Source organism: Pimephales promelas, chromosome 16, assembly GCF_988280905.1.
Source record: "Pimephales promelas chromosome 16, fPimPro1.hap1.1, whole genome shotgun sequence".
In the NCBI taxonomy this organism is placed as follows: Eukaryota; Metazoa; Chordata; class Actinopteri; order Cypriniformes; family Leuciscidae; genus Pimephales; species Pimephales promelas.
In genome coordinates this window covers 7829437-7856478 of record NC_142784.1, presented here as the reverse complement: position 1 = coordinate 7856478, position 27042 = coordinate 7829437, and the positions used below count along the sequence as shown (strand labels likewise).

General features: G+C 37.2%; 1 protein-coding gene across 2 annotated transcripts in view; it reads left to right on the top strand.

Annotated features, from left to right (window-relative positions):
• The window catches only part of pik3cb (phosphatidylinositol-4,5-bisphosphate 3-kinase, catalytic subunit beta), an 87790-nt gene that overhangs the window by 40820 nt on the left and 19928 nt on the right, over positions 1-27042 (top strand). The window contains exons 3-16 of one of the 2 annotated variants that reach the window (XM_039654198.2): positions 2614-2797; positions 7752-7980; positions 12998-13218; positions 13317-13499; positions 14223-14390; positions 18293-18379; positions 19891-20139; positions 21352-21448; positions 22401-22531; positions 24241-24291; positions 24475-24663; positions 25021-25142; positions 25236-25379; positions 25494-25593. In XM_039654198.2, the coding sequence (XP_039510132.2) occupies positions 2648-2797; positions 7752-7980; positions 12998-13218; positions 13317-13499; positions 14223-14390; positions 18293-18379; positions 19891-20139; positions 21352-21448; positions 22401-22531; positions 24241-24291; positions 24475-24663; positions 25021-25142; positions 25236-25379; positions 25494-25593 (2121 nt within the window). In that variant the 5' untranslated portion in view covers positions 2614-2647. Of the gene's footprint in view, positions 1-2613; positions 2798-7751; positions 7981-12997; positions 13219-13316; positions 13500-14222; positions 14391-18289; positions 18380-19890; positions 20140-21351; positions 21449-22400; positions 22532-24240; positions 24292-24474; positions 24664-25020; positions 25143-25235; positions 25380-25493; positions 25594-27042 lie in introns of both variants that reach the window. The other variant, XM_039654197.2, reaches the window with a different exon arrangement.

Here is a 27042-nt window from a genome sequence, read left to right as displayed (position 1 = left end):
CCTCTTTGAGAGTGCTGGAAAGCTTTATGTGAACTTGATCACAATCCCAACAAAGCACTAGTTCATAAAGCGCTCTTTTAAAGGAAAAGCTAACGTGAAGGGTTAAACCCTAAGAGCACAGTGGCTCTTAAGAAAGGGTGGCGTCAGCAGGGAGACGTCAGAGGTCCGAGACGTCAGTGATATTGAGCTGTGGTCGGGCTTTCTGAAGCATAGAGTTATTAGGAGCTCTTGATGCGAGCTGTAATGGATGTGGTGAACTGTGGCCCCTCTTAAAGCAGACAAAGTGCACTTACACAGCAATTACCTCTTGTTGCTTTGGGTTTGCGTTTATCTAAATAAACAATAGTGTGCTTGTATGTGAAAATCTGTGTTCACAGTTTGAAATACCACATCCTCTGTCTCCTAATGTGGGAATGTCTTTGTATAGCTTGCCGTTTCTCACGCGTGCGTGTGGAAGCGAGCCGTGAACCACATCCCCGTCCTCAGACCCCGTTGTCTCATCGATTGACGTTGTGTGACTGAGTTTCCACACCTGTCTGGTGTGTGTTTGAGGTCCTGCTTATGAGGTTTTGAGTTGGTTTGTAAGGTGACAATGGATATGAGCAGCATCATGTGGTTCACTGACTCATTGTTGTGATCTTCAGCGAAAATACTGGCTGAAAATAGCAAGTGTTTGTTTTTAGACACACCAGAGGGGTATTTTTGAATTGAGGCTATAGAACAATGTAGTTTTGTTTTTGTTTGTTTTTTCCATTTTCAAGATATAGTTTAAATTTGTATTTCTGTCATAATGTACTGTAATTCTAAACCCATAACACTTAAATTCATCTTCGAACACAAATTAATCTAATATTCTCCCATTACTTTTGAAAGCTTTAAAAATGTACTTTATTTTAAGACTAGGGGTGTAACAATATATCGTGTCACAATATATCACAATACAAAAATGCAACAATATGTATCGTGGATAGTGACAATATTCATTGTGGTATAGTTCACCCAAAATAAAAATTACTGTGTGTGAAAAGAATTAAGTTTTTAGCGTTTTAGTGTCATTACTACAATAAACTATATATAATGTTGAATACAATGTATAATAATGCAATGGGGGAATATTCGTGGGTCCTGATAATGTCAAATGACTGTTACCAGTAAAAGTGGCATATTAGTCTAAAATAATTCAGTGTTTTCACCTTCAGAATCATGAATATTGTTATTCTGGTCTCTCTATTTTTCTGTGCTTTGGGTTTCAGAACCAAATCCAAGCCTATTCATGTACACACACACACACACACACAGACCCAGCATTTTAATCAACAATACTTTTTGAAAAATCTTTTTCCGAGTCGGAATTCGTTCGTTTCGTTCGTTGCATGAACCAAATGACTCGCAAAAAGATTTGTTCATTTTGATGAACAAGTTCGAACAGGAGAGTCACAAATGTGCGTCACACTACAGAGCAAGGCGAGCATTTGAGCTTATAAAACTTGTTTTTATAAACTTTGTTATTTATTATTTATTTATTAAATAGCTTAATTTTGTTATTTATTTATTAAATGAGTGATCGTTTCGCTTGATAAGACCCTTATTCATCGTCTGAAACCGTTTAAAGCCCTTTGAACAGTTTGCAGTTTGCACTGAAACTGTCTTTTGGACCTTGAACCGTTTGATTCCCATTGAAGTCCATTTTATGGAGACAATCCTTTAATGTGTTCATCAAAAGCCTTAATTTCTTTTCAACTGAAGAAAGAAAGACATGGATATCTTGGATGACATGGCACTTCCAAGATATCCATGTCATTCTTTCTTCAGTCGAAAAGAAATTTAGGTTTTTGATGAAAACATTCCAGTAAATTATCAGCAAAAGTTTTTTTTAAAAGTGAGCTACTCCTTTAAGGTTATGAATGAGCTGGTGTGCTCGAAAACAATTACAAAATTTGCATTTAGTAGATACAAGCATTCAAAACGGAATCCACTAAAATGGATCATGGGATTTAATGACATCACCGCGGACTCCAGCTCCTCATCTCATCTTCTGTCCAATCAAAGGCTCTCTAGAATCAAAAGCTCCGCCCCCTGTGCTATAAACTCCACCTGGCCAAAGCGACACGTCACGGAGCATAGATGTGTGTTTGGTTGCTCAAACACTCAAGTTTCATTCTGTTTTCCAACTGTACGTTGGTTAAAAATGAAATGGCTAGAATTTATTCACAGCTCTACTATTGAATCCAGCGTATCATCAGCTCTCGTATTCGCTTCCATTGTGCCGTCAAGTACGACCTGCAGTCTGTGAGGTAAACTAAAAGCTATTGGCTATTTGAAAATGGGGCGGAGCCATTCAATATGTCCCGCATTAGCTTCCTGTTTCAGTGGGAATTACATCAACGCATCAATCAAAGCTGCGCGCTCCAAGGCACTTCAGTGGGACTTTAAATAACGGGCCAGTGTGGTGCCAAAATCGGACTCCCGCCAGGTTACGACCCCCCCCCAGCTACCACTCAGAAAAATGAAACATGACAGTGCACACATTTCTTTACGCACTTATTTCAATGGAAAAAAAAACTTTTACTTTCATCTTTTTACTTAACCTCTTTGTTTTATTTTTTTTTTGAGGTTCCCATGGTTTGGCTCCAGCCCGCTCTCAGCCATGCCTCCCGCCAAGACAGATCAGCTGGACTTGTGGGCGGAGTCAGGGCTGGATGGAGACGTCCAGGTGATGGTGGACTTCCTGTTGCCCACTGGAATCTACATCCAGATGGAGGTTCCCCGAGAGAGCACCATCCAACACATCAAACTGGTGCGTATATGTTTCTTTACAAGCAGATTCTTTCTTTCAGAGTCTACATGGAGACTGAAAACTGGGCTTCAAATAACTATTAAAGATATTTGAGCAAACACAAAGCAGCCCCTGACAAACACCCAAAACAATCATGCATTCTGGTGGAGTTATCCCTTCTGAAAATGTCATTTTTACCTTTTAGATTCTAGTTTAACCATTACCAGTAAAGAATGTAAGGGCACTTCAGATCATTTATAGCGGAGCACTTCAGTCCTGAGAGGCCAGTGTCCTGCTTTGTTCAGACAAAGTTCCTCTAAAGCCCTATTCGGATGGCAATTGTTTCCCTTGGGGTTGTAAGGCATTTTCAATGTTTATAGTCTATGATTTTTATTGCCATCCGAATCCAGAATGTCAGTGTTTTTCTCCTACCACACGTGTAAAAATCCCTGGCCAAATTACCTACTGTTTTTTGACCAACACCAAGGTCTTCTGGTGATTTAATTACCGTCCGAATCCGCATCTCCGAGTTAACAAGAAGAGATCAATTCAAAATTCATTGTTTAAATCCTTTCGATCACTGCACAGCACCTTACGGGTGATAACTGTACGGGTTGCGCTTCACTGTAATTTACATGAATTTTAAAGATGTACACTTATTTACCTCAGCGAACAAAAAGGAGAAAGAGAAAAAAAAACACGTAAACATTTGAAATGGGCCATTATTGTGGCAGCAATATATGATACAATTTAAAATATGTAGGCTATTATACAGAACATTAAAAATACAACCCGAGCAGCTTTATTTATTATCTCATGTAAATAAGAGGCTGCAACTTGTTTCCGCTTATTTTCATTTTTTTTTTTAAATAACATCCTTTTGAGATAAAATGCAAGACATGAAAACCACATACGCGCATCTAGCTTCCTATTCTAAAAAGTAAGATTTAAATAACAGAGTTGTCACGATAGCAAAATTATTGTTTCTATACCAATTAGGGGTGTCCATGGTTAACCGGTTAACCGTTTAAAATTGCATAACCGAGTGAAACCTTTTTGCTCGGTTAAGTGGCGTCAATACATTTTGCGTTTCTTTTTTTGGTAACACTTTATAATAACTGCACACTATTAATCATTAGTTAAGCATGAGTAAACAGTTAATTCATCATTTATAAAACATTAATAGACATTAATATGCAGTTTATAAATACAGCTATACATGTTTTTTCTTGATTTATAAGCATATCTATAATGCGTTTAATGATTGTATTTTCATACTTTGTTAATGATCAATTAATAATTTCTAAATGAAGTATAGCATTATTTACAAACCAGTTGTTTAAGAGTTGTCAGTCATTCATAAGATCACTTAGAAAGTGTAAGTAAATGTAGTAAATACAGGTAGTTATAAAGCATTTAGTAGTGGTTAGTTAACTATTTTTGTGAGCTAATCTAAAGTGAGGACTATTCATTCTTTGTAAAGCATTTATAAAGGTGATTTAAAGACTCGTCAATCTTCTAAACAGTAAAATGTAACAAACACAACGCAGTGATACAGAACATAGAAATATTTAACAGCCTTTAAAAATGCTTTACAAGGCATGAATAGTCCTCACTTTAGATGAGCTCACGAACATAGTTAACTGACCACTACTAAATGCTTTATAACTACCCAAATTAATCCTTACTTACAGCATTAACACATGTTAATAAAGCATTTATTAACACATTAAGTTACCATCACTATATGTCTGAATAATAAGATGTATGAATGTACATTTAAATAGTTTATTAATCATTTACTTACTCGCTCAAAGTAATCGTATGAACCACTGAAAACTCTTAAATAACTGGTTAATAAAAAATGCAATTCTTCATTTAGAAATGATAAATTGATCATTAATAAAGGATGAAAATACAATTATTAAACAAATTATAGATATGCTTTTAAATCAAGAAGAAAGCATTTATAGCTGTATTGATGAACTGCTTATTAATGTCTATTAATGCTTTATAAATGATGAATTAATGGTTTACTCATGCTTAACTAATGATTATTAGTGTGTAGTTATCATAAAGTGTTACCCTTTTTTTTCTGAATGTCAATAAAAAAATATTGTGAAATGACAGTGTTTCCATTAACGATGTTATGCGACTAATAAAACATCTTTTTTTTCTTTCGCGATTAGTCATTCCAAAAATAATGGCAACGGACGTTGGTAGTCGATCACAGCCACGCACGAAACATTATTATTATTTATGGAAGGAGACGTGGTGTGTCATCCAAGCATTAATGGCAGGGAAAGAGACAGAGTTCCTGTGTGTTTCTCCCTTATTTCTGCTCCGAGGTCTTGATTGTGGCATTACCAACACATGGCCACAGGTCAAGAGGACGCCCCACGCTAACATACGTGGACATACTCAAGAGGGATGCGGGAGCCCAGAGCACCAACGAACTGGCCGGATGCATGGAGAATCGGGATGCATGGAGGCAACGATGGAAGGCTCGTCTGAGGACGACTTAGAGAGCGTGTGAGGAGATGTAGAGATGTATAGGCTTTTCTCGCAGCACTTTACAAAATTAAACTTATGATCCAAACAATCATCAGTGTCAACTGGAGATTCAGCAGTTATACAACCCAAAAGACTTCGTACGTCAGATTTAAGTTGGCTAGAGAAAGAGAAAGAAACAGTCTCTTTTGAAAAGTGTGTGAACAAAAGTGTGTGAAGTGTGCAAATTTATTTTTACAGACGCCCACGTGAGAAACAATTACCTTCTAAATAGGGCTTAAGACAAATCATTCTCGGCAGCCATCTTTGAAACTGCCAGCTATTTCAGTCATGTACTCCTTTCTCTGAATGGGAAAACATCAAATTCTCCAAAGCTGTTCACCAAACTTACGATTAAATTTCATATTTGAAATCACCAATGAAATCTGACAACAATTGTCCCATAAATGTTGTTTCTAAACACTCAAATCATGACATAAAAATGCATTTTTCCCATACATAGTAGTAATATAAGTGCACCATCTTTGTTTATCTAAAGTCTATGGTTTAGCTCTTATCCTAAACAGACAACCCAAACAAGCTTATCATGTGCTGTGTCCGAAATCGAATACTTCCCTACTATGTAGTACGTGAAAAACAGTACGGCAACAGGTTGACCTTCTACATTTGACAATGTAAGTCACAACAGTGTAACAACATGTCATGTCAACAGGTACAGTATGTCTGAATTTCAATTGTATTATACTAGGGTTGGGAATCGAAACAATTCTGGAATTGTCAGGAATCGGATACTTGTTATAAAATTTGAATTTCGATTCCTCTTATCGATTCCTTTGTAAGCATTTCAATATAACTAAACCATTCAAGCACCAGACAACTCGCTTGCTGTTTTCAGTGTGCAGGCGTGTGTAACTATCGTGTAGTCAAGTCAAGTATATTTATATAGCACTTCACAATATAGATTGCATCAAAGCAGCTTGACAGCTTGATCAATCAAAACATAATACCAATGTTCGTTTCTTAGTGGAAAAAACATCCACGTTTGGTAGAGCTTATCAAGGATTGGTTAATTAATTTGAATATCCCCAACTGAGCAAGACAAAGGCAAATCAGTTGGGGATATTCAAATTAATGATTCTTTTGAATGATTAATGAATTAATGTATATTTGTTCAGTTGTTTCTATTGTGGTGATTGCTATTTTTTTTATTTGTTCTTTCTTAATTACTGTGCATTTACTTGCATTTAAAGGAGTAGTTCAATTCTGAAAAAAACTTATGCTGATAATTTACTCACCCCCATGTCATCCAAGATGTCCATGTCATTCTTTCTTCAGTCGAAAAGAAATTAAGGTTTTTGATGAAAACATTCCAGGATTTTCTCCATATAATGGACTTCAATGGGAACCAAACGGTTCAAGGTCCAAAAGACAGTTTCAGTGCAAACTGCAAACTGTTCAAAGGGCTTTAAACGATTCCAGACGATGAATAAGGGTCTTATCAAGCGATACGATCACTCATTTAATAAATAAATTTGTGACTCTCGTTTGTGACTCTCCTGTTCGAACTCGTTCTTTAAAATGAATGAATCTTTTTCCGAATCATTTGGTTCATTCAACGAATGAAACGAATGAATTGACTAAGAAAAAGATTCATTTATTTTGATGAACGAGTTTGAACAGGAGAGTCACAAACGAGAGTCATGCGAGCATTTGATCTTATAAAACCTAAACTTTGTTATTTTTCTTTTAAATGAGTGATTGTTTCGCTTGATAAGATCCTTATTCATCGTCTGGAATTGTTTAAAGCCCTTTGAGCAGTTATAGTTTGCACTGAAACTGTCTTTTGGACCTTGAACCATTTCGTTACAAGTGAAGTCCATTATATGGAGAAAAATCCTGGAATGTTTTCACTGAAGAAAGAAAGACATGGACATCTTGGATGACATGGGGGTGAGTAAATTATCAGCAAAATGTTTTGAAAAGTGAACTACTCCTTTAATAATGTTCGACATTTATATTAGTTAGGTTAGTTGTTTTTCTATGGTATTTTTGAACCATAGGCAAACACCATATCTGTAAGTGTTCTTTAGCCTGTTGATTTTTGCTCATTATATTATAAGCAGAAACAAAATCGAAATCGTGTTCAAATGATAACCAGGGCTGCACACATTCATGCTATATAGAAAGTATTTTTTTAATGTTTGCGAATTTTTTAATGGTTGGTCAAATGTAGTACCTACTCAGACAGAGATTTCGGATCCAGCGACGGTGTTCAGAATTAATTGTAAATCGGAGACGGCTGTGTTTAATTAGACTTGGAACTAAAGTGTGCAAGACACCAGTCGTCCAGCACTGAAGTTGAAGAGCCCTGGTGTATCATACAGGTTGCATTGAGAAATGATATTTAACATGCAGTTTTGATTGTATCATTCACTCTCTTCCTCCTGTTTTTGTGTTTGTCTAGCTGTTATGGAAGGAGGCTCAGACATACCCTCTCTTCTCATTGCTGGGGGAGATGGAGAGTCACATGTTCGAGTGTGTGAACCAGGCAGCAGTTCACGAGGAGCTGGAGGACGAGACCAGGCGACTATGCGACGTGCGACCGTTCCGGCCTGTCCTCAAACTGATCACACGCAACTGTGGACGTGCAGAACGCCTACTAGACTCTAAGATCGGAGTCCTCATTGGCAAAGGTGACACTTAATCACATGTGTAATGAGAGCTCTACTTTTAGATAATATCCATTAGATTTGGATTTTTCAGTGACCCTTTCTGCAGGTTATATTTGTTACCCCAGTGGGTAACAACAAGCAAATGTTTTGTTTAATTAGGAGAGGATCACTGAATCATTCAACTCAACTAATTTGGTCAAAAACTTTGATTAATTCAGTGATAAACTGAGGCATGCAACAGTTGTTTTGCAGGAGCAAATTTGTTTGCCGATCAAAAATAGACCAAGCAACTAGCAATAGTGTGTCATATGAACTTTTTTTACTGAACTGATATTTAAAAAAAATCACTCAATTGAGCTGTCAAAATATCAGGACTGTGTGATGACCTATGGCACAACAACACTCTTGCTTTTGTCTTACAGATTTAAAAAACAAATGTGTTAATACCTAAAATTTTTATTTTATATTTAGGGTTTTTTATGTACAACATGTAATATATATATATATATATTATAGTGCTTTGTTTTAAAAAATATTGGCAATAAAAATGAAAACACCAGAGTCTGCGTTTGAATTGCACTAGTAGTATAATCAGTATTTAAAAGCACATCATATTTGCCTTGATGTTTTGACAAATAAGAGCTCTTTGTACCATTAAAACATCCTAAAGGTTTCATAGCTTAAAAAGTCCTCCTCATGAATAAAGCATATAAATAAATTAGGGCTGTCAGTTAAATGCGTTATTAACGGCGTTAACGCAAACCCATTTTAATGGCGTTCTGCTGCGCTCTGAAACCCATTCATTTCACTGGCAGCGCGAGGACGTTTAGTTGCTTCATCGACCAAATCGCAAGCGGATCTAGCTAGACCTGAAACAAAACGACAGGCATGCCGCACAGACTCGTCCAGGCTTGCGAGCCTGCCAAATAGTTGGTTAACGTTACGTTTTGAGTGGATGACGAGCGCAATACGCCGAAATGGATGCCAATAAAATTCTGAATGGAAAGTTTACTTTTAAAAGTAGCCAAATGGCCCCATTGACAAGACCAAAGTGATCTGTGTGTTTTGTCGTTGTGAACTGAGCCATCATCATCGCAGCACGTCTAGTCTGAAATACCACTTGATGATGGCCAAGCAAACACACACACACACACAGCTGATGCGAATTCTCCGCCCCCTTGTCAATAAAGGACCTCGTCAGTATTTCTTTCACCCTTTTATTGATGGACAGTTACATTGTGTGAGAGATTACTTGCTCCAATTGAGAACGTTAGTGTGAAATTGAACACTATACGCTAATGTTGTTTTCAATAAAAATATTTGCACAAATCAAGCCGATCCACTTTTCCATGTTGATAAGAGCATTAAAATGAGAAAAAAAAATAATGGGACAAAAACAAAAAAACAAAAATCAAGAGACATTTAGAATAGATAAAAATGTGCGATTAATCGTGAGTTAACTATGACATTAATGCGATTAATCGCGATTAAATATTTTAATCGTTTGACAGCACTAAAATAAATAAATAAATTTGCTTACAACTCGCTCAAGTACTGGGGAGCTAAACCATTCAGTGCTTTGTAAGTAATTAGCAATATTTTAAAATGTATACAATGTTTAATTGGCAGCCAATGCAGGGTTGGAATCGGGCTAATATGGTCATAATTCCTGGTTCTGGTAAGAACTCGAGCGGCTGCGTTTTGGACTATCTGGAGTTTGTTTATTAAGTGTGCAGGGCAACCACCCAGTAGAGCATTACAATAATCTAGCCTTGATGTCATGAACTAATTGTTCCGCATTCGTCAATGAAGAGCATTTGATGTAATTTTGAAATATTTTTAAGATGCGGTTTTACAGACTATTCACGTGACTTTCAAATGAAAGGTTGCTATCAAAGAGCACACCCTGGTTCCTAACCGACGACGAAGACTTGACAGAGCAGCCATCAAGTGTTTGACAGTATTCTAGGTACTGTATGAAGCTTGTAATATATGGTGTCTGTTAATCTTTGGCACACACTTTTGGTGGCAGCAATTGTGCATGAGACTCAGCAGAGGCAGATATGAAAGTGATGCTGATTGTCTGTTTATGTGTATGTACGTATTAATTATAATAAGACTATGATGAGATGCCAGGCGAGGCTTACTGTATGCACACACAATCTACTTCCCTTACTCATTCACTGGCTCTGAAACAAACACACACACACACACACACACACACACACACACACACACACACTCTACTTCCCTTACTCATTCACTGGCTCTGAAACAAACAAACAAACACACACACACACACACACACAATATGGGTAATCTCTCTTAGTGGAGAGGATCAAATGAATTTTTAATGCTCTTTAAATGTCATCATGTGTGTTATCTGGAAGCCATTTGAAACCTTTCCCTCAGAACTGTCTCGCAACTAAACACACCGATGTCATTCAACGGGAACAGACGCTCATTAAAGGAATAGTTCGGTCAATAATGAAAATTGTCATAATTTAAACTTCTTTAATTTTGCAGATCCAAATAATACATTTTTTCTGTGAAACAAAAAAGCATCAGTCTTGTTTTATTTTTTTCAATGAAATTACATATTAGTCCACACACCTAGGCCCCGTTTCAGACAGGGCTTAGATTTAGCCAGGACTAGGCCATACTTCAATTAGGCTTTTATAAACATGCCTTATCTTCTGACAAAACAATGGCATTGACAGGTTTTAAGATATATCCAAAGTGAAAGTTACTTTCAGTTAAAAAAAGCTCAAACATGCACTTTAGTCTGAGACCAACCTGGCCATCTTCACAACACACAACGCACACTGTTAACTGTTTCTTTGACTTATCACACATTGTTTTTACTCTTTTATAAAACTCAAAGCTATAGCATACGATTTTAAAAATCGGTCGAGAAAGCCTGAGACGGTAGGGAAGTTTTAAAAAACTCATCCTGCCCCTCCACATACACACACCCCTTCCTTCTGTGCTACCTGATCCCTGACCTATGTCACTTTTGAGTTCACATCAACGCAAGATTAGCCTCACATGGGTAACACTTTATAATAACTGCACACTATTAATCATTAGTTAAGCATGAGTAAACAGTTAATTCATCATTTATAAAACATTAATAGACATTAATATGCAGTTTATAAATACAGCTATAGATGTTTTTTCTTGATTTATAAGCATATCTATAATGCGTTTAATGATTGTATTTTCATACTTTGTTAATGATCAATTAATAATTTCTAAATGAAGTATAGCATTATTTACAAACCAGTTGTTTAAGAGTTGTCAGTCATTCATAAGATCACTTAGAAAGTGTAAGTAAATGTAGTAAATACAGGTAGTTATAAAGCATTTAGTAGTGGTTAGTTAACTATTTTTGTGAGCTAATCTAAAGTGAGGACTATTCATTCTTTGTAAAGCATTTATAAAGGCGATTTAAAGACTCGTCAATCTTCTAAACAGTAAAATGTAACAAACACAACGCAGTGATACAGAACACAGAAATATTTAACAGCCTTTAAAAATGCTTTACAAGGCATGAATAGTCCTCATTTTAGATGAGCTCACGAACATAGTTAACTGACCACTACTAAATGCTTTATAACTACCCAAATTAACCCTTAATTACAGCATTAATACATGTTAATAAAGCATTTATTAACACATTAAGTTACCATCACTATATGTCTGAATAATAAGATGTATGAATGTACATTTAAATAGTTTATTAATCATTTACTTACTCGCTCTAAGTAATCGAATGAACCACTGAAAACTTTTAAATAACTGGTTAATAAAAAATGCAATTCTTCATTTAGAAATGATAAATTGATCATTAATAAAGGATGAAAATACAATTATTAAACAAATTATAGATATGCTTTTAAATCAAGAAGAAAGCATTTATAGCTGTATTTATGAACTGCTTATTAATGTCTATTAATGCTTTATGAATGATGAATTAATGGTTTACTCATGCTTAACTAATGATTATGAGCGTGTAGTTATTATAAAGTGTTACCAACACATGAAATGTTCTAAACTCCCCACCACCATTAGTATAATACTACTAGTATTGCTAAGGTTTTGAGTAATTGTTATAGCAGCACACAGCGCATCTTGTTCAAATTTCGATCGGCTCGAACAGAAACGCGCTAGGCATACTGAAATATATTAAAGCACTTCAAGAAATATAATTACTTTGACCCGTGATAGGTGATGCTAAACGGCTAACATTCCAATGCCGACCGGCAGCATGAGCAAGTTGTCAGACTGATAAAAAGCTATTTATCTCCCTGAAGCTTCCTCCAACGGTCAATGTGGACCCTATATTTATCCTGCTTAGAGTCCGGCATTAATTTTTTTTTTTTTATCTCTGCTCTTTCCTCTGCAGACTTTCTCTTTCGTCTAAACTTTACAGTAGGGGCAAGCAGGGGCCGCTTGCTGCTGTTGTTTATATTTTTATCCATTGCTGATCTGAAGCTATGTAGCTAGCTAGCTACCATAGACTGTCTGTCAGCTACTTGCTCGCGCAAGGAGGGGGGCGGGGTCGGGTGCGGTTGGAGATCAGGCGGAGTTTCAAGTGGAGCTGGTTATTGGATGAGAGCACTTGACCAATGTAAGCTGTCCAGCCAGACAGCTTCCATTGGTCAACCTCTCTGCGGCTGTACAGCCAGTAGAGTGAATGGATTTTTTTCATTCTTTTTTCTATTCATATTGTTAGGATTGTACTATATAACCATAACCAGCATCTAAACGATCTTTGAAATCGTATACCCTAGCTTTAAAAAAAGGCTTGATTTTGGACCAGTGTGCCTGTTTTTGAAGCAGAAATTCACAGCATCTTATATGCATAAATGTTCAAACAACATTGCATCTGTGACGGAGTGATTGACACTCGGCAGAGTTCACATGATTTGAATTGAGATTCTATGTTATTCATTGCATAAGCACATTGTCTGACGTGGATGTTGTTGAAATTGTGAGAGTGTAAAGTCACTGAACGTTATGCCACATGGCACAGGTCTTCACGAGTTGGACGCCCTGCAAGACCAGGAAGTGAAGGACTTTCGTTCCAAAATGAAGCGAATCAGCGAAGAGAAAATGCACCAAATGCAGATGATGTCGTGGGGGGAGTGGCTTCGGAGCTGTTACTCCCCTCAGCTGGAGACAGGGTTATTGGAGAATTTGATTGACAAGCATGAGGGCGTAATCAAAATTACCATGCACTACGACCAGTCACAGGTGTGTACTGTTATTTTAGTACATGGTATGTTGCATATGTCTCTCTACCAAGAACTGAATGATCAGTCTTGTCCTCGTATTTCTTTCTCTCCGTGTAGGACACAGCTAGCCTGAAAGTGTCATTGCAGTGTTCAGTATCTGAACTACTGGACCAGGCTCTCAAGAAATGGCAGACCACTCATGGCCCAGAGGAAGACATTGGTTCCCGGAGTGATTATGTGCTGCGTGTCAGCGGCAAACTGGAGTTCCTGTTTGAAGATCACCCTCTTAATCAGTACAAAGTAAGATTCAAGGCTTTGAGGGGTCAAACTGTATAGGTTTTTTACTATGCAAAAACGTGAGAATGACATGTACAGAAACACCCCAGTTGTTTTTCCGAAAAACAATTAAAAAGAATGTTGCTCAGTGAAATGTGTCTAACTGGTAGGTCATGTTCAGACATCAAACAAAAGAGTGTGTGCTTCACTTTAAATTTTGTGTGCATAATAGTTTAGTTCCATCATGAGCCTGAAACCAGTCAGGTGAGCGATTGGTCACAACCGTTCATTGGAGATCATAAGGGCCTTCCAGGAAATGCATAAAAAGCTCAAACCATGCAGACACAGTTATCAGAAATCACTTTACAACTTACAAAAAAAAGTAGCAGTATTATTTCCGTCAAGTCACCTTTATTTATAAAGCGCTTTTTTTTACAATACAGATTGTTTCAAAGCAGCTTTACAGTAATAACACGAAAATAATGCGTCAAAGTCTTTAGTCTAGACATAGCTAGTACTATGACGCTACACTGAAGTAAGTTGTTGTAAAAAAGTTCATTTAGTTCATATTTCCGCACTGGAGAAACCGTGACGTCATCGTCCAGCTCTGTTCAGTTCTCATAATGGTGTCAATGCAGACAGATCAATACTATTGTTGAATATTAACATGGTAGCATCATGGAGTTCTTTCAGGTACCTGGTATTTTCTGTATGAAAACACTAATCTAAATGTTTGTGTGTGTGTAGTACATTAGGGCTTGTTTGTTGGCAAATGAGAACCCTCATCTGACAATGGTTCACTGTGGCGTTGTGAAGGCCATGTTTGACAAGGAGATCAGCACCATTGGATCAGTGCTTGCTCGGAAGTGTTCGAACCCTCCTCTACCACTGCCCCCGAAGAAGAGACAGCCGACGGTAAGGACACTGGGTGTCTGCGTGTCCTGCACTTCTGTACTCACATGTTGTCCTCATTTGTGCCCCTAGCAGCACCGCAAAAATATAATTCTTTTTCTCAAACACTCCTATTGCATCTTCACTTCACATCTCAAATGCCGTTGTTCACCCCAAACTCACGGCAATGTTTGAGCCGAAGTTGGACTGCTCAAATAAAGAGCATTGTTTCGAAAGCGCCGTAGGGTCACAGTGTTTACACTCTTCGCTGAGTCTAACTACGAATGAGATGCAGTAGTTATTTTTACACATTTAACTGGAACAAGAGAAAGTGAAGGCAATTAGCTGAATCATTTGAATGCATTTATCTCAGCAGGTGTCGTGTGAATTAGGGCTTTGAACCAATTAATCGCGATTAATCGCATCCAAAATAAAAGTCTGTGTTTACATATGTGTGTGTAGTGTGCATAATTATTTTGTATATATAAATACACACACATGCATGTATATATTTAAGAAATATTTGCATGTATATACTTTATATATATTTTAGGGCTGTGCAAAAATTAATTGCGATTAATCGCATCCAAAATAAAAGTCTGCGTTTACATAATATATTTGTGTGTGCTGTGTATAATTATTTCGTATATATAAATACACACACATGCATGTATATATTTAAGAAAATGTGTTATTCATATATAAAATATTTATATTTATATAATATAGATTATGTATTTATAAATATGCATGCATCGGTATTTATATATACAAAATAATTATATACAGCACACACAAATATATTATGTAAACACAGACTTTTATTTTGGATGCGATTAATCGCAATTAACTTTTGCACAGCCCTAATATATATATACAAAATTAATATTATACATAAATATAAATATTTGATATATTAATAACACATTTTCCTTAAATATATACATGCATATGTGTGTATTTATATATACAAAATAATTATACACACTACACAAACTTTTATTTTGGATGCGATTAATCGTTTCACAGCCCTAGTGTAAATGCATGTGCATGCAGTACAGACAGAGTAGGAAACATCAAAATTGGTGTTTTTTGTTGTTGTTTCTCTTTTTTACAGTATTGTGATACTTGTTTATTGGCTGGTGTGTATTATCTGCCGTGTGGATGAGTAGCGTTGTGTAGCGTCCAGTGTACATTATAGTTTGTTTCCTTCACACGCAGTTTTAGGCCAGTGAGTTTCATAAATGTGTTCCAGGAAGTGAGTCAGGCATGTGTGTTTGCACTGATCATGTGAGTTATTTTGCTGACCATGTCAAAACTGCTGCTGTTAAACCAAAACCCCTAAGGGAATGTATATGCATTTGTGTGAGCGTGTATGTTCGTTTGCATTTGTGTCTATGAGGTCACAGTGTCAAATGTATAGAAATTGGGTCCCACTTTATATTCAGTCTTTAACTACTACTATGTAGTTTTGTAGTCAAGACCACCTAAACCAAGGATCAAGACAAAAACTAAATTCAGGGCGAGACCGAGTCGAGACTAGCAGACTAAGACTAGTTAGACCTTTAACACTCCTCAAATTCATCTGAAAAATCCACATTTACTGCCTGTCTTATGCATTTAATAAATAAATAATAATACATTATAAAGCTGTTATTAATCAAATGAAGTTACTAACAGATGTTACTAGCAGATGTTGCACAGAATCTAAATCAGTACACATTTTTTTTAAACAATTTTGAATATAAAAATATGATAGCAAATTAAAATGGTACTTTTAACTATGAAACCAAAACCAGTAGGTTGCAGCGTAACATTTAATGAATGAGTCACTGAATAATGTATTCAACCGATTCGTTCAAAGCTGCTGATTCATTCAGGAACGAAACACCACAGTGTGTTGCTCGGAGACGCACAGCAATAGGATTCGTTTAAAACAATTTTTGTTGCTATAATAGAGAAAAAAAAACATGTTCAAAATTGTGTCTAAAATGTCACTTAAAGAATAAGGTGGGCAATTCTGGAGAAGCTAGCAATAGTTTTAAAAGCATGAGATCCTCCAAAGTACATTCAGGTCTGCAAATCGTCAAGAGAGGCGGCATTGAGTTACCTCATGTCTCTAAGCATGGGTTTACGTCTGTAAGTTACGGTAATCACTATATGGCTTGAACGCATCGCATCATAAGCTTGTTGTTTTGGTTCAGGAGGAACTGTAAAAGGCGGCGGTTGTTTGTTTGTGAAACTCTGTGTCTGTCTACAACTCTGTGTAGCTTCGACGAACGTGCTGATGACATGTGATGTCTGTGTGAGCAGGTTCGCGGAGATATGGAAATACATACGCTAACGGGCAGTTAGGCCATCCCATCATTGCATTCAGACCTAATTCACTGATTGGATGAACTTTTTAGTCCTGAGACTTCTACAGAAGCTATATGTAAAACAAAAACAAAATATTAGGGCTGTGCAAAAATTAATTGCGATTAATCGCATCCAAAATAAAAGTCTGTGTTTACATAATATATTTGTGTGTGCTGTATATAATTATTTTGTATATATAAATACACACACATGCATGCATATATTTAAGAAAATGTGTTATTCATATATAAAATATTTATATTTATATAATATAGATTATGTATTTATAAATATATACAGAATTTCAGTGCAAATAATTCTTAAATATATACATGCATGCATAGGTATTTATATATACAAATTAATTATATACAGCACACACAAATATATAATGTAAACACAGACTTTTATTTTGGATGCGATTAATCGCAATTAACTTTTGCACAGCCCTACAAAATATATATATATATATATAGACCACTTTTATTATTGATTGCTATCAGGATGTGAAGAGAGTTTCAACCAGTATAACAAAAAGTATTTAATATTAACTACTTGTTTATTGAAAGTTTGCATAAAATCAGTATCATTTTTGCAGTCATGCTCATATTCATGAAAACAGCTTTCTTACTCTTTATTGCTACTTGTCATACAAGAAGTAGTTTCTTTTTTGCAATCATATCTTGATTTTTTTGGGGGCATTTGTATTCATTTTGGTGACATTTTTAACACAATTGCCCATTCATTTCTGACCCGGCACAACAGTAACAAAACAAATCAAATTAGAAATTAGTTGCTGATTGCATTTGGAGCTGAAAGTTTTGCATCAAGTCACAGTAATGATGTGAACAAATAAATCAGACAATGCACTGGGAATTTACTGATATCCCGACGTTGATCTTGAATCGTCTTGTGCTTTTAGTCTGAAACTAAACCGAGACCTTCAAAAAAGGGTCTCAGGATGGGACTCAAGTACTACAACACTACTAAAGGTTTAGGTTTACCTTAAACGTACCCATACTACCAAACCTGTATCTACCAAACCTGTTTGTGATATTAACAGCATTGCAATACAACAATTCAGCATTTAACACAATAAATACGTAGTACCTAACATTTTTTTGGATGCAAGTGCACAGTAGTTAAAGACAGCTAATGTAAAGTGTGACTGCAAATTGTATAGTGATTTAAACTTAAGCCACACTTAATGTGACAAAATGAACATCAAACCAAGAACCTTATGCAAGAATGGTGCAACATTTTAAAAGCCATTTTAGAGGATGTCAGGTCATCAAGTTCATACACGTGTCCCAAGAGAGAAACCACATGTATAATTCAGCACTTTAACTCTTATTGCGTTCCATTGGCGTTTGACTACCAAAACATGTCCGACATTTTGATGTTCAAACCTACTTTAGACAATTCATTGTGTATAATGTTTGCCTGAAAAGCTACTTGGTTTAATTTTTGTTACCCAATACACTTATAATACAGTATGCTTATACTCTTCATAATTTATTGTCATCATTTACTTACATTCTCCTTTAATCTTTCTCTCTCCTCAGCAGTTACATACGTGTGTTTGGAAGGTCCATTCTTTGTTCAGAATTAATCTTGTGAAAGGTAACAAGGTGAACGCTGACGATGCTGCTAAGGTAAATAGTGTCAACACCTCTGAATTTAGCATGATCTCACTAACACTAACCTTTATCTGCCTCCTGCTGGCCCAGAATCAGTATTGCATTACAATTAAAACAGGCTGCAGTGTCTTTGCTCCGTTTCAAAGTAATGACTATTTCCAAATTCCAAACATACAAAAGCAGACCATTAGGGAGAGTCAAGGGTGAAACATCTAGCATGCAACCTTTTACCTCAATCAGCAACACACAGTCCCACCTCTAAACGTATTCAAATACACAAGAACACACCTTGTTTTAGTGAAGAATTCATGCGTTCAAGTGTTTCACCAAAAATATATTATACTTAAAGGAGTAGTTCACTTTTTAAAAAACTTTTGCTGATCATTTACTCACCCTCATGTCATCCAAGATGTCAATGTCTTACTTTCTTCAGTCGAAAAGAAATTAAGGTTTTTGATGAAAACATTCCAGGATTTTCTCCATATAATGGACTTCAATGGGAACCAAATAGTTCAAGGTCCAAATTAGGGTCTAATTAGGAATAAGGGTCTTATCTAGCAAAACCATCGGCCATTTCAAAAATAAAATAAAAAAGTTTAAGTTTTATAAGCACAAATGCTCGCCTTCTGTGATGAGCGTTCGTGACTCTCCTGTTCGAATTCGTTCATCAAAATGAACAAATCTTTTTTCGAGTCATGACTCAAAGGGTCCTAGATAAGACCCTTATTCATCGTCCGGTGTCGTTTAAAGCCCTTTGAAGATGCACTGAAACTCTCATTTGGACCTTGAACCATTTGGTTCCCAATGAAGTCCATTATATGGAGAAAATCCTGGAATGTTTTCATCAAAAACCTTCATTTCTTTTCGACTGAAGAAAGAATGATATGGACATCTTGGATGACATGGGGGTGAGTAAATTATCAGCAAAAGTTTTTTTTTTTTAAAGTGAACTACTCCTTTAAATTATTAATGCTTTTAAACTTTGCATGCTAGGCATTCCTTTACATTTAAGTAAATATCTAGCATATTTCTTTAATCTGGTCTTTACTTCGTCATATGTTGATCTAAAATTACCCCCTACTTTTTAACAAATCTTTATACCAATGCCAAATACCTTTTCAGTCTGACTATTACACAAAGCAATGAAAGCACTATCATAATGTCAGTCAAGTTAAGTCACTTACTCTATGTATACAGCGTTTTACTGTATACAATATAGTTTTCAGAGATAACAGGAAAATTATGATTCAGTGATTCGGCTGTAAAGCAGCTCTAAAAAGACAACAGTAAACATTCATTATTCAGTTGAAGTCAGTTCAGTGTTGATTCAGTTTGTTATAAATCTATTTCTATATAATCTATGAAGCAGGTCTGCAGAAAAAAAAGTGATGTCAGCTCAGTAATATTGCTGAATATTATTCAGTCAGTTAAATCTGTCGTTGTCAATTACCTGGATAAGAGTAGCATTTGCGCGTACATTTGAGTATAACAGTTGTATGTAATTTCTGTAACTTGTGTGCGTGTAGATCCAGGTTCGAGCGGGGCTGTTTCACGGCACAGAGATGTTGTGCAAGACCGCGGTCAGCAGCGAGAGCAGCAGTCGATCTGAGCACGTGTGGAACAAAACGCTGGAGTTCGACATCGCTGTTTGCGACCTGCCGCGCATGGCCCGCCTCTGTTTCGCCATCTATGCTGTTATGGACAAAGTGAAGAAACAAAGATCCACCAAGAACCCCCAGAGCAAATACCAGACTATCCGCAAGGCAGGGAAAGTGGTGAGATCAACACGCACACAAACTTTATTCACAGCACGCACTGTTATAGGAGAAGTTCACTTTTAAAAAAACTTTGCTGATAATTTACTCACCCCCATGTCATCCAAGATATCCACGTCTTTCTTTCTTCAGTCGAAAAGAAATGAAGGTTTTTGATGAGAACATTCCAGGATTTTCTCCATATAATGGACTTCAATGGGAACCAAACGGTTCAAGGTCCAAATGAGAGTTTCAGTGCAGCTTTAAACGACACCAGACGATGAAGAAGGGTCTTATCTTAGGACCCTTTGAGTCATGATTCAAAAAGATTTGTTCATTTTGATGAACGAGTTCGAACAGGAGAGTCACGAACGCTCATCACAGAACGGAGCAAGGCGAGTATTTGTTCTTATAAAACTTAAACTTTTTTATTTATTTTTAGAATGACCGAACGTTTCACTTGATAAGACCCTTATACATCGTCAGGAATCCTTTAAAGCCCTTTGAAGCTGCACCGAAACTCTCATTTGGACCTTGAACCGTTTGGTTCCCATTGAAGTGCATTATATGGAGAAAATCCTGGAATGTTTTCATCAAAAACCTTAATTTCTTTTCGACTGAAGAAAGAAAGACATGGACATCTTGGATGACATGGGGGTGAGTACGTTTTTTACCGGTAACAGATCATATGTGAACAGGACCTTTTCAAATGTACCAGTAAATTTGTTCCGGCAATTAACCAGTAAGGGAAGTTGTAACATTACCAGTAAATTAATTACCGGTGAATGCGGAATGAAGATTACCGGTATTTTGCGCGTAGGAGGCCAGAACGCGTTGACGTAAGAAGTGATTTGGGCCAATCAGAAGCTCTGAGCCATTTATAAAATGATGAAGCAGATGACACGTTTACTTAGCACTGTTTACAAATGTCTTTAAATTGGAGTGATAACGAATCTAAAGCGCCTCTCCGCATGCGGGCAGATGAAGAGATTTGTCAACTTTAGATGTTACTTCCAGCTAATGATGTCAGCACAGAGTTTACCGGTATTTTGTGGCTGATGTTAATGGTCTGTTACCCTGTAAAAAGCCAGAACGCTGTTGCTTGTGTGAACAGCACATTTTTATATTTACCGGTAAAGTCATTCTGCCAAATTTACGGTAATTTACCGGGATTGCCGTGTGAAAGGGGCTATTAGCTGATCATCTGTTTTGTTTGTTATATTTTCTGTCTAGCACTACCCAATCGCATGGGTGAACACGATGGTGTTTGACTACAGAGGTCAGCTGAAGACTGGGGACATTATCCTTCACTGCTGGTCCTCTTTCCCTGGTGAGAACACACACACACACACACACACACACGTTCACAGGCGCCAAAAATTCGCAGAGCACCCACGAAAAAACACTAGATATTCACCATTCATTTTAACCAATCAAAAAATCGATTGAGATTTGGGAACCTTTCTTATTGTTGTATCTCACATCTGTTCTACTGTAGATACTGTAAGTACTACATAACAACCTGACAACCATTTTGTTTTTTTGCATGATGATGAATAGCATTTTAAGTAATTAACTTCAAAATCATCAGGTGTATCAGCAAGAGCTACGCCCGACATACACTAAAGAATATGTGGTTTTATTTGATTGGTAACCAGGGTTTGAAATGAACTTTTTCACTCACCGGCCAAATTGGCTACTAAGTTACCGGCCATTTAGAACTTGTACTAGCCCAAAAAAAAAAAAAAAAAGAACAAGATTAACTACATCACAGCTTTTATATATATATAAAATGTGGATTGCAATCATCCAGCCATCTCCTCACAATACAGTACAAAGAACATCAAAAACATTTAGTATGTCGGACAATATCAATGTCTTTTCTGTTAGCTTTTTAATCTTCACTATTGCTTAAATGCAAATGAACAAGCACGGCGCTATTTGTTACATAGTGCCGTGCATTTTCAAGTAAGCCAGATATACACAGATTCTGCGCAATACGCTGTATTTAATATATCACGATGACCATGATGATGACTACCGAGTCGAGTATTTGCGCTAAATCTGCGCACAAACTTCCCCTTCAAAGTAAACATATTAAGTAGCATGCCCAATTGGCTAGTGATTTGACAGCTGGTTCTATGTGTGCGTGCGTGTAGAGTAAACTCTGTATGAGTTATCAGTTAATCTGTGAGTAGTACTTCGTTTTGTGGAAGGTTGTGCTCTGTCTTGTAAAGGAAGGAAATGTGTTCAGGAAATGCCTTTTTTTCTGTGTTTTGCAGATGAGCTGGAAGAGATGTTGAACCCTATTGGGACGATTCAGACCAATCCATACACGGAGAACGCCACAGAACTGCATATAAGCTTTCCTGAATACTCAACACAATCAGTTGTGTTTCCCGCTTTTGACAAGGTATCCATATCTCACATATCACACTTACACATGTCCACTCTCCATTTACATTTATTCATTTAGCTGACTCTTTTATCCAAAGCGACTTACAATTGCTGTATATGTCAGAGGTCGCACGCCTCTGGAGAAACTAGGGGTTAAGTGTCTTGCTCAGGGACACATCGGTGTCTCACAGTGGATTCGAACCCGGGTCTCTCACACCAAAGACGTGTCTTATCCACTGCGCCATCACCACCCAAATATTTTTATTAATTTACTGAATAAAATAAAACTTTTAATTCATTTAAAATTTAAAAAAAATTCATCAGGTTGAATAAGGTTCATTAGTTAACATTAGTTAATGTATTAACTAACATGAACTAACAATGAGCAATACATTTGTTACGGTATTTATTAGGGGTGTAACGGTACACAAAAATCACGGTTCGGTACGTACCTCGGTTTTAAAGTCACGGTTCGGTACGTTTTCGATACAGCAAAAAGAAAGAAATGCCAGAGAAATTTCCTATTTGTTTAAAGAAAAAATATTTTTAAATAAGTGTGAGTTTTCCTCGATCTTGAAACTTTCAGGTTTATAAATGGGGATCATCTTTGACGGATGAACAAATAATGTTTTGGTCCTCACATTAAAAATAACTTTTAAATATATATTTATTAAATATTTGAATTTTGAAGTGCTGGAAAAAGATGTGTGAAGTACTTGAAAGCATTTCACCATTCCAGCCAAACTGGTTTCAGTTAGTGTTCCTATATTAAATCCATGGTGAATGTTGCTGGTCTGTGGACGTAAAGTATTACACTAGTTCAATCACGGCACAATGTTTCTCCTGGTTTCCATCTAATAGAGATCTACGGTTAATAACGGAGAAATGTGAACGCTTCTCACTAGATCTCGCAGCGATGTTATTACCTCAGTGGCGAATTCAAATGTTTTCTTTACCGGATCTCTTAGCGCTGTGTAGTAACAGTGTTGCTTGATCGAGATCGGCTCGCGCTGCACAGATGTTGCTGGTCCGAACTGATAAACGATCCATGAGAAGCACATAATGAGTAGCGCAGTTTCGTTCTGCTTTCATTACGCTTGCCATTTGATGTTGCAAATGCACGAATTACGTCAGCACGAATTTTGCCGGCAGGAAAAATGGTCCAAGCAATCGTTCGGTTTGTATGCGTACCGAACCGGAAGCCTCGAACCGAAACGGTTCAATACGAATACATGTACCGTTACACCCCTAGTATTTATTAATCTTTGTTAGTTTATAAAAATACAGCTGTTCATTGTTTGTTCATGTTAGTTCACAGCACATTAACTAATGTTAACAAATGAATTAAAAAAGTTGAAATTAACTAAGATTAATAAATGCTGTATACAGTAAGTATTGTGTTTATTCTTAGTTCATGTTAACTAATGAACTTTATTGTAAAGTGTTGCCATTATTTCTTAACTCTTAGTATGTTTAACGCACACGCGGCAATATTTTCAGCCTTTTATTCTCTTTTGGCTGAAAACTGAAAAACCAAAATAAGTTACCAAAATGTAGGCAAAAATTGAGTGTTAACAAATGTATAAAACAAAACTCTGCTTGAAACGGAAAAACTGCGCACTCGCACCCGAAAAAGCATGCGTTTACCATTTTTGCATACATCAGTCAGTGGATAGTCATAACATAATTGAACATTTGTCATGTTGTGATATTTTTCTTCCATAGATCCTGGAAAAAGCTGCAGAAATAGCAGGGTCCAGTGAGACCATGACAATGGTAAAATTGGGACATCCATAAACATTTAACATGTTTAAATAATGTCCCAGCTTCTTGGTTTCATGTAATTGTGGATTCTAGTTTTATCAAATCCATTGATATCATGCATTAATATCATAAGCTCCACATAAATACCATTTCTATGAGATGATCTTCCTAATGAGGTGAAATCCATGTGTGCAGGGTCGTGGGGGTAAGAAGTTTTACATCGAGCTGAAGGAGATCATGGAGAGGGATCCTCTCTCTCAGCTGTGTGAGAATGAGAAAGATCTGATCTGGACGCTTCGCTACGACTGCAGAGAAAACTTCCCTCAGTCTCTCCCCAAACTGCTGCTGTCGGTCAAATGGAGCAAGCATGAAGACATGGCTCAGGTATACGCTCAAACATACACACACTTGCACATTCATTGGGGACATTTAATATTCAACAAGATCATTGATCTGCCTGCATTGACACCATTATTTGAGAACTGAACTGAGCTGGATCACTGTTTTATCCAGAGCGGCTATATGTCAATTAACTAAATTAATAACTTTTTTACAACAAAAATGAACCATCAGCGAACTTACTTAAGCTGGACTGTGATGCTATTTTCTTCTGAAAGCATTATTTTCCTGTTATCACTGTAAAGCTGCTTTGGAACAACCTGTATTGTGAAAAGTGCTATATAAATAAAGGTGACTTGACATTCCCCTGTAGATGTGTTTGAACTCAGTGTTTTTCTGCAGTTACAGGCTTTGCTGCAGATTTGGCCCAAGCTAAGCCCTCGAGATGCTCTCGAACTCCTGGACTTTAACTACCCCGACCAGTATGTCAGAGAATTTGCCGTCACGTGCCTTCGAGATATGAGGTGAGCAGCCCACGCTGTCTGGGAGCATGTCAAGGAAACCACATAAGAAATGCTGAAACCCTGAATGTGTGTGTGTGTGTGTGTGTGTGCTAGTGATGACGAGCTATTGCAGTATTTGCTGCAGCTTGTGCAGGTGTTGCGCTATGAGCCGTACTACGACTGCGCCCTCAGCCGGTTCCTCCTGGAGCGCGCTCAGACCAGCCGCAAAATAGGCCATTTCCTATTCTGGCATCTCAGGCAAGTGTGTACATGTGAAGAAGCCTGAATATGTCAGTAATTCAGTTCACCTGCTATTTCAGTATGCTTACACAGAACTCAAGGTTATGATTGTGTGTGTGTTGTATGTTACAGGTCTGAAATGTACATGCCACCGGTATCGGTTCACTTCGCTCTGATTTTGGAAGCATACTGCCGAGGCTGCATCCCACACATAGAGGTCCTAAAAAAACAGGTACACCACTTTCATTCCAGCCTAATAATTAAGGATCAAGTATCATTCACTCAGAGATAGCATTTGGTCTGTTTAATATGAAATCAGATGGCAAAAATGCAAGAAAAAATACAATTATAAACTTGGGGAGAATTTCTGCTTCGTTGATCAAAACATTGCAGTTCTGATTTCTTTCATTGGAGTAGAATTTGATTAATTGAGTAACAAAACACTTGAACACATGTGTTGTGAAAATGTATAGAAAGTTGGGTAACACTTTACAGTAAGGTTCATTAGTTAATTACATTAATTCTCATGGACTAATAATGAACTTGTAAGTAAATGTCCACTGAAGGCAAGTTTGAAGAACCCGAAGAAGTGCAGTATTTATTCACCAAACATGATTAAACATAAAACAAAGGCATGGCATGAAACTCAAAACACGACGTGAAGCTTAGCAATAGTGGTTACAGGAAACAATACTTGATCAAGACACATTGCAAACATGAGGGCTTAAAGACACAAAACTAATGACTAGACAGGGGACACCTGTGAACATAGTCAACACAATCAACCAATGATAACATGACATTCACATGGGGAACACACGGCAGGATCACGAAACATGAAACTAAAACCAAAACATGACAGAACTGCACTTCTACAGCATTTATTCAGCTTTGTTAAAGTTAATTTCAACATTTACTAATACATTCCAATCACAACAGACTGGGCCATCTGACCAATCAGAGCAGAGTAGACCAATCATAACAGACTGGGCCATCTGACCAATCAGAGCAGAGTAGACCAATCACAACAGACTGGGCCATCTGACCAATCAGAGCAGAGTAGACCAATCACAACAGACTGGGCCATCTGACCAATCAGAGCAGAGTAGGCCAATCACAACAGACTGGGCCATCTGACCAATCAGAGCAGAGTAGACCAATCACAACAAACTGACCATCTGACCAATCAGAGCAGAGTAGACCAATCACAACAGACTGGCCATCTGACCAATCAGAGCGGAGTACTTTGTAGACCAATCACAACAGACTGGCCATCTGACCAATCAGAGCAGAGTAGACCAATCACAACAGACCGGCCATCTGACCAATCAGAGCGGAGTACTTTGTAGACCAATCACAACAGACTGGCCATCTGACCAATCAGAGCGGAGTACTTTGTAGACCAATCACAACAGACTGGGCCATCTGACCAATCAGAGCAGAGTAGGCCAATCACAACAGACTGGGCCATCTGACCAATCAGAGCAGAGTAGACCCATCACAACAAAATGGCCATCTGACCAATCAGAGCAGAGTAGGCCAATCACAACAGACTGGCCATCTGACCAATCAGAGCGGAGTACTTTGTAGACCAATCACAACAGACTGGCCATCTGACCAATCAGAGCGGAGTACTTTGTAGACCAATCACAACAGACTGGGCCATCTGACCAATCAGAGC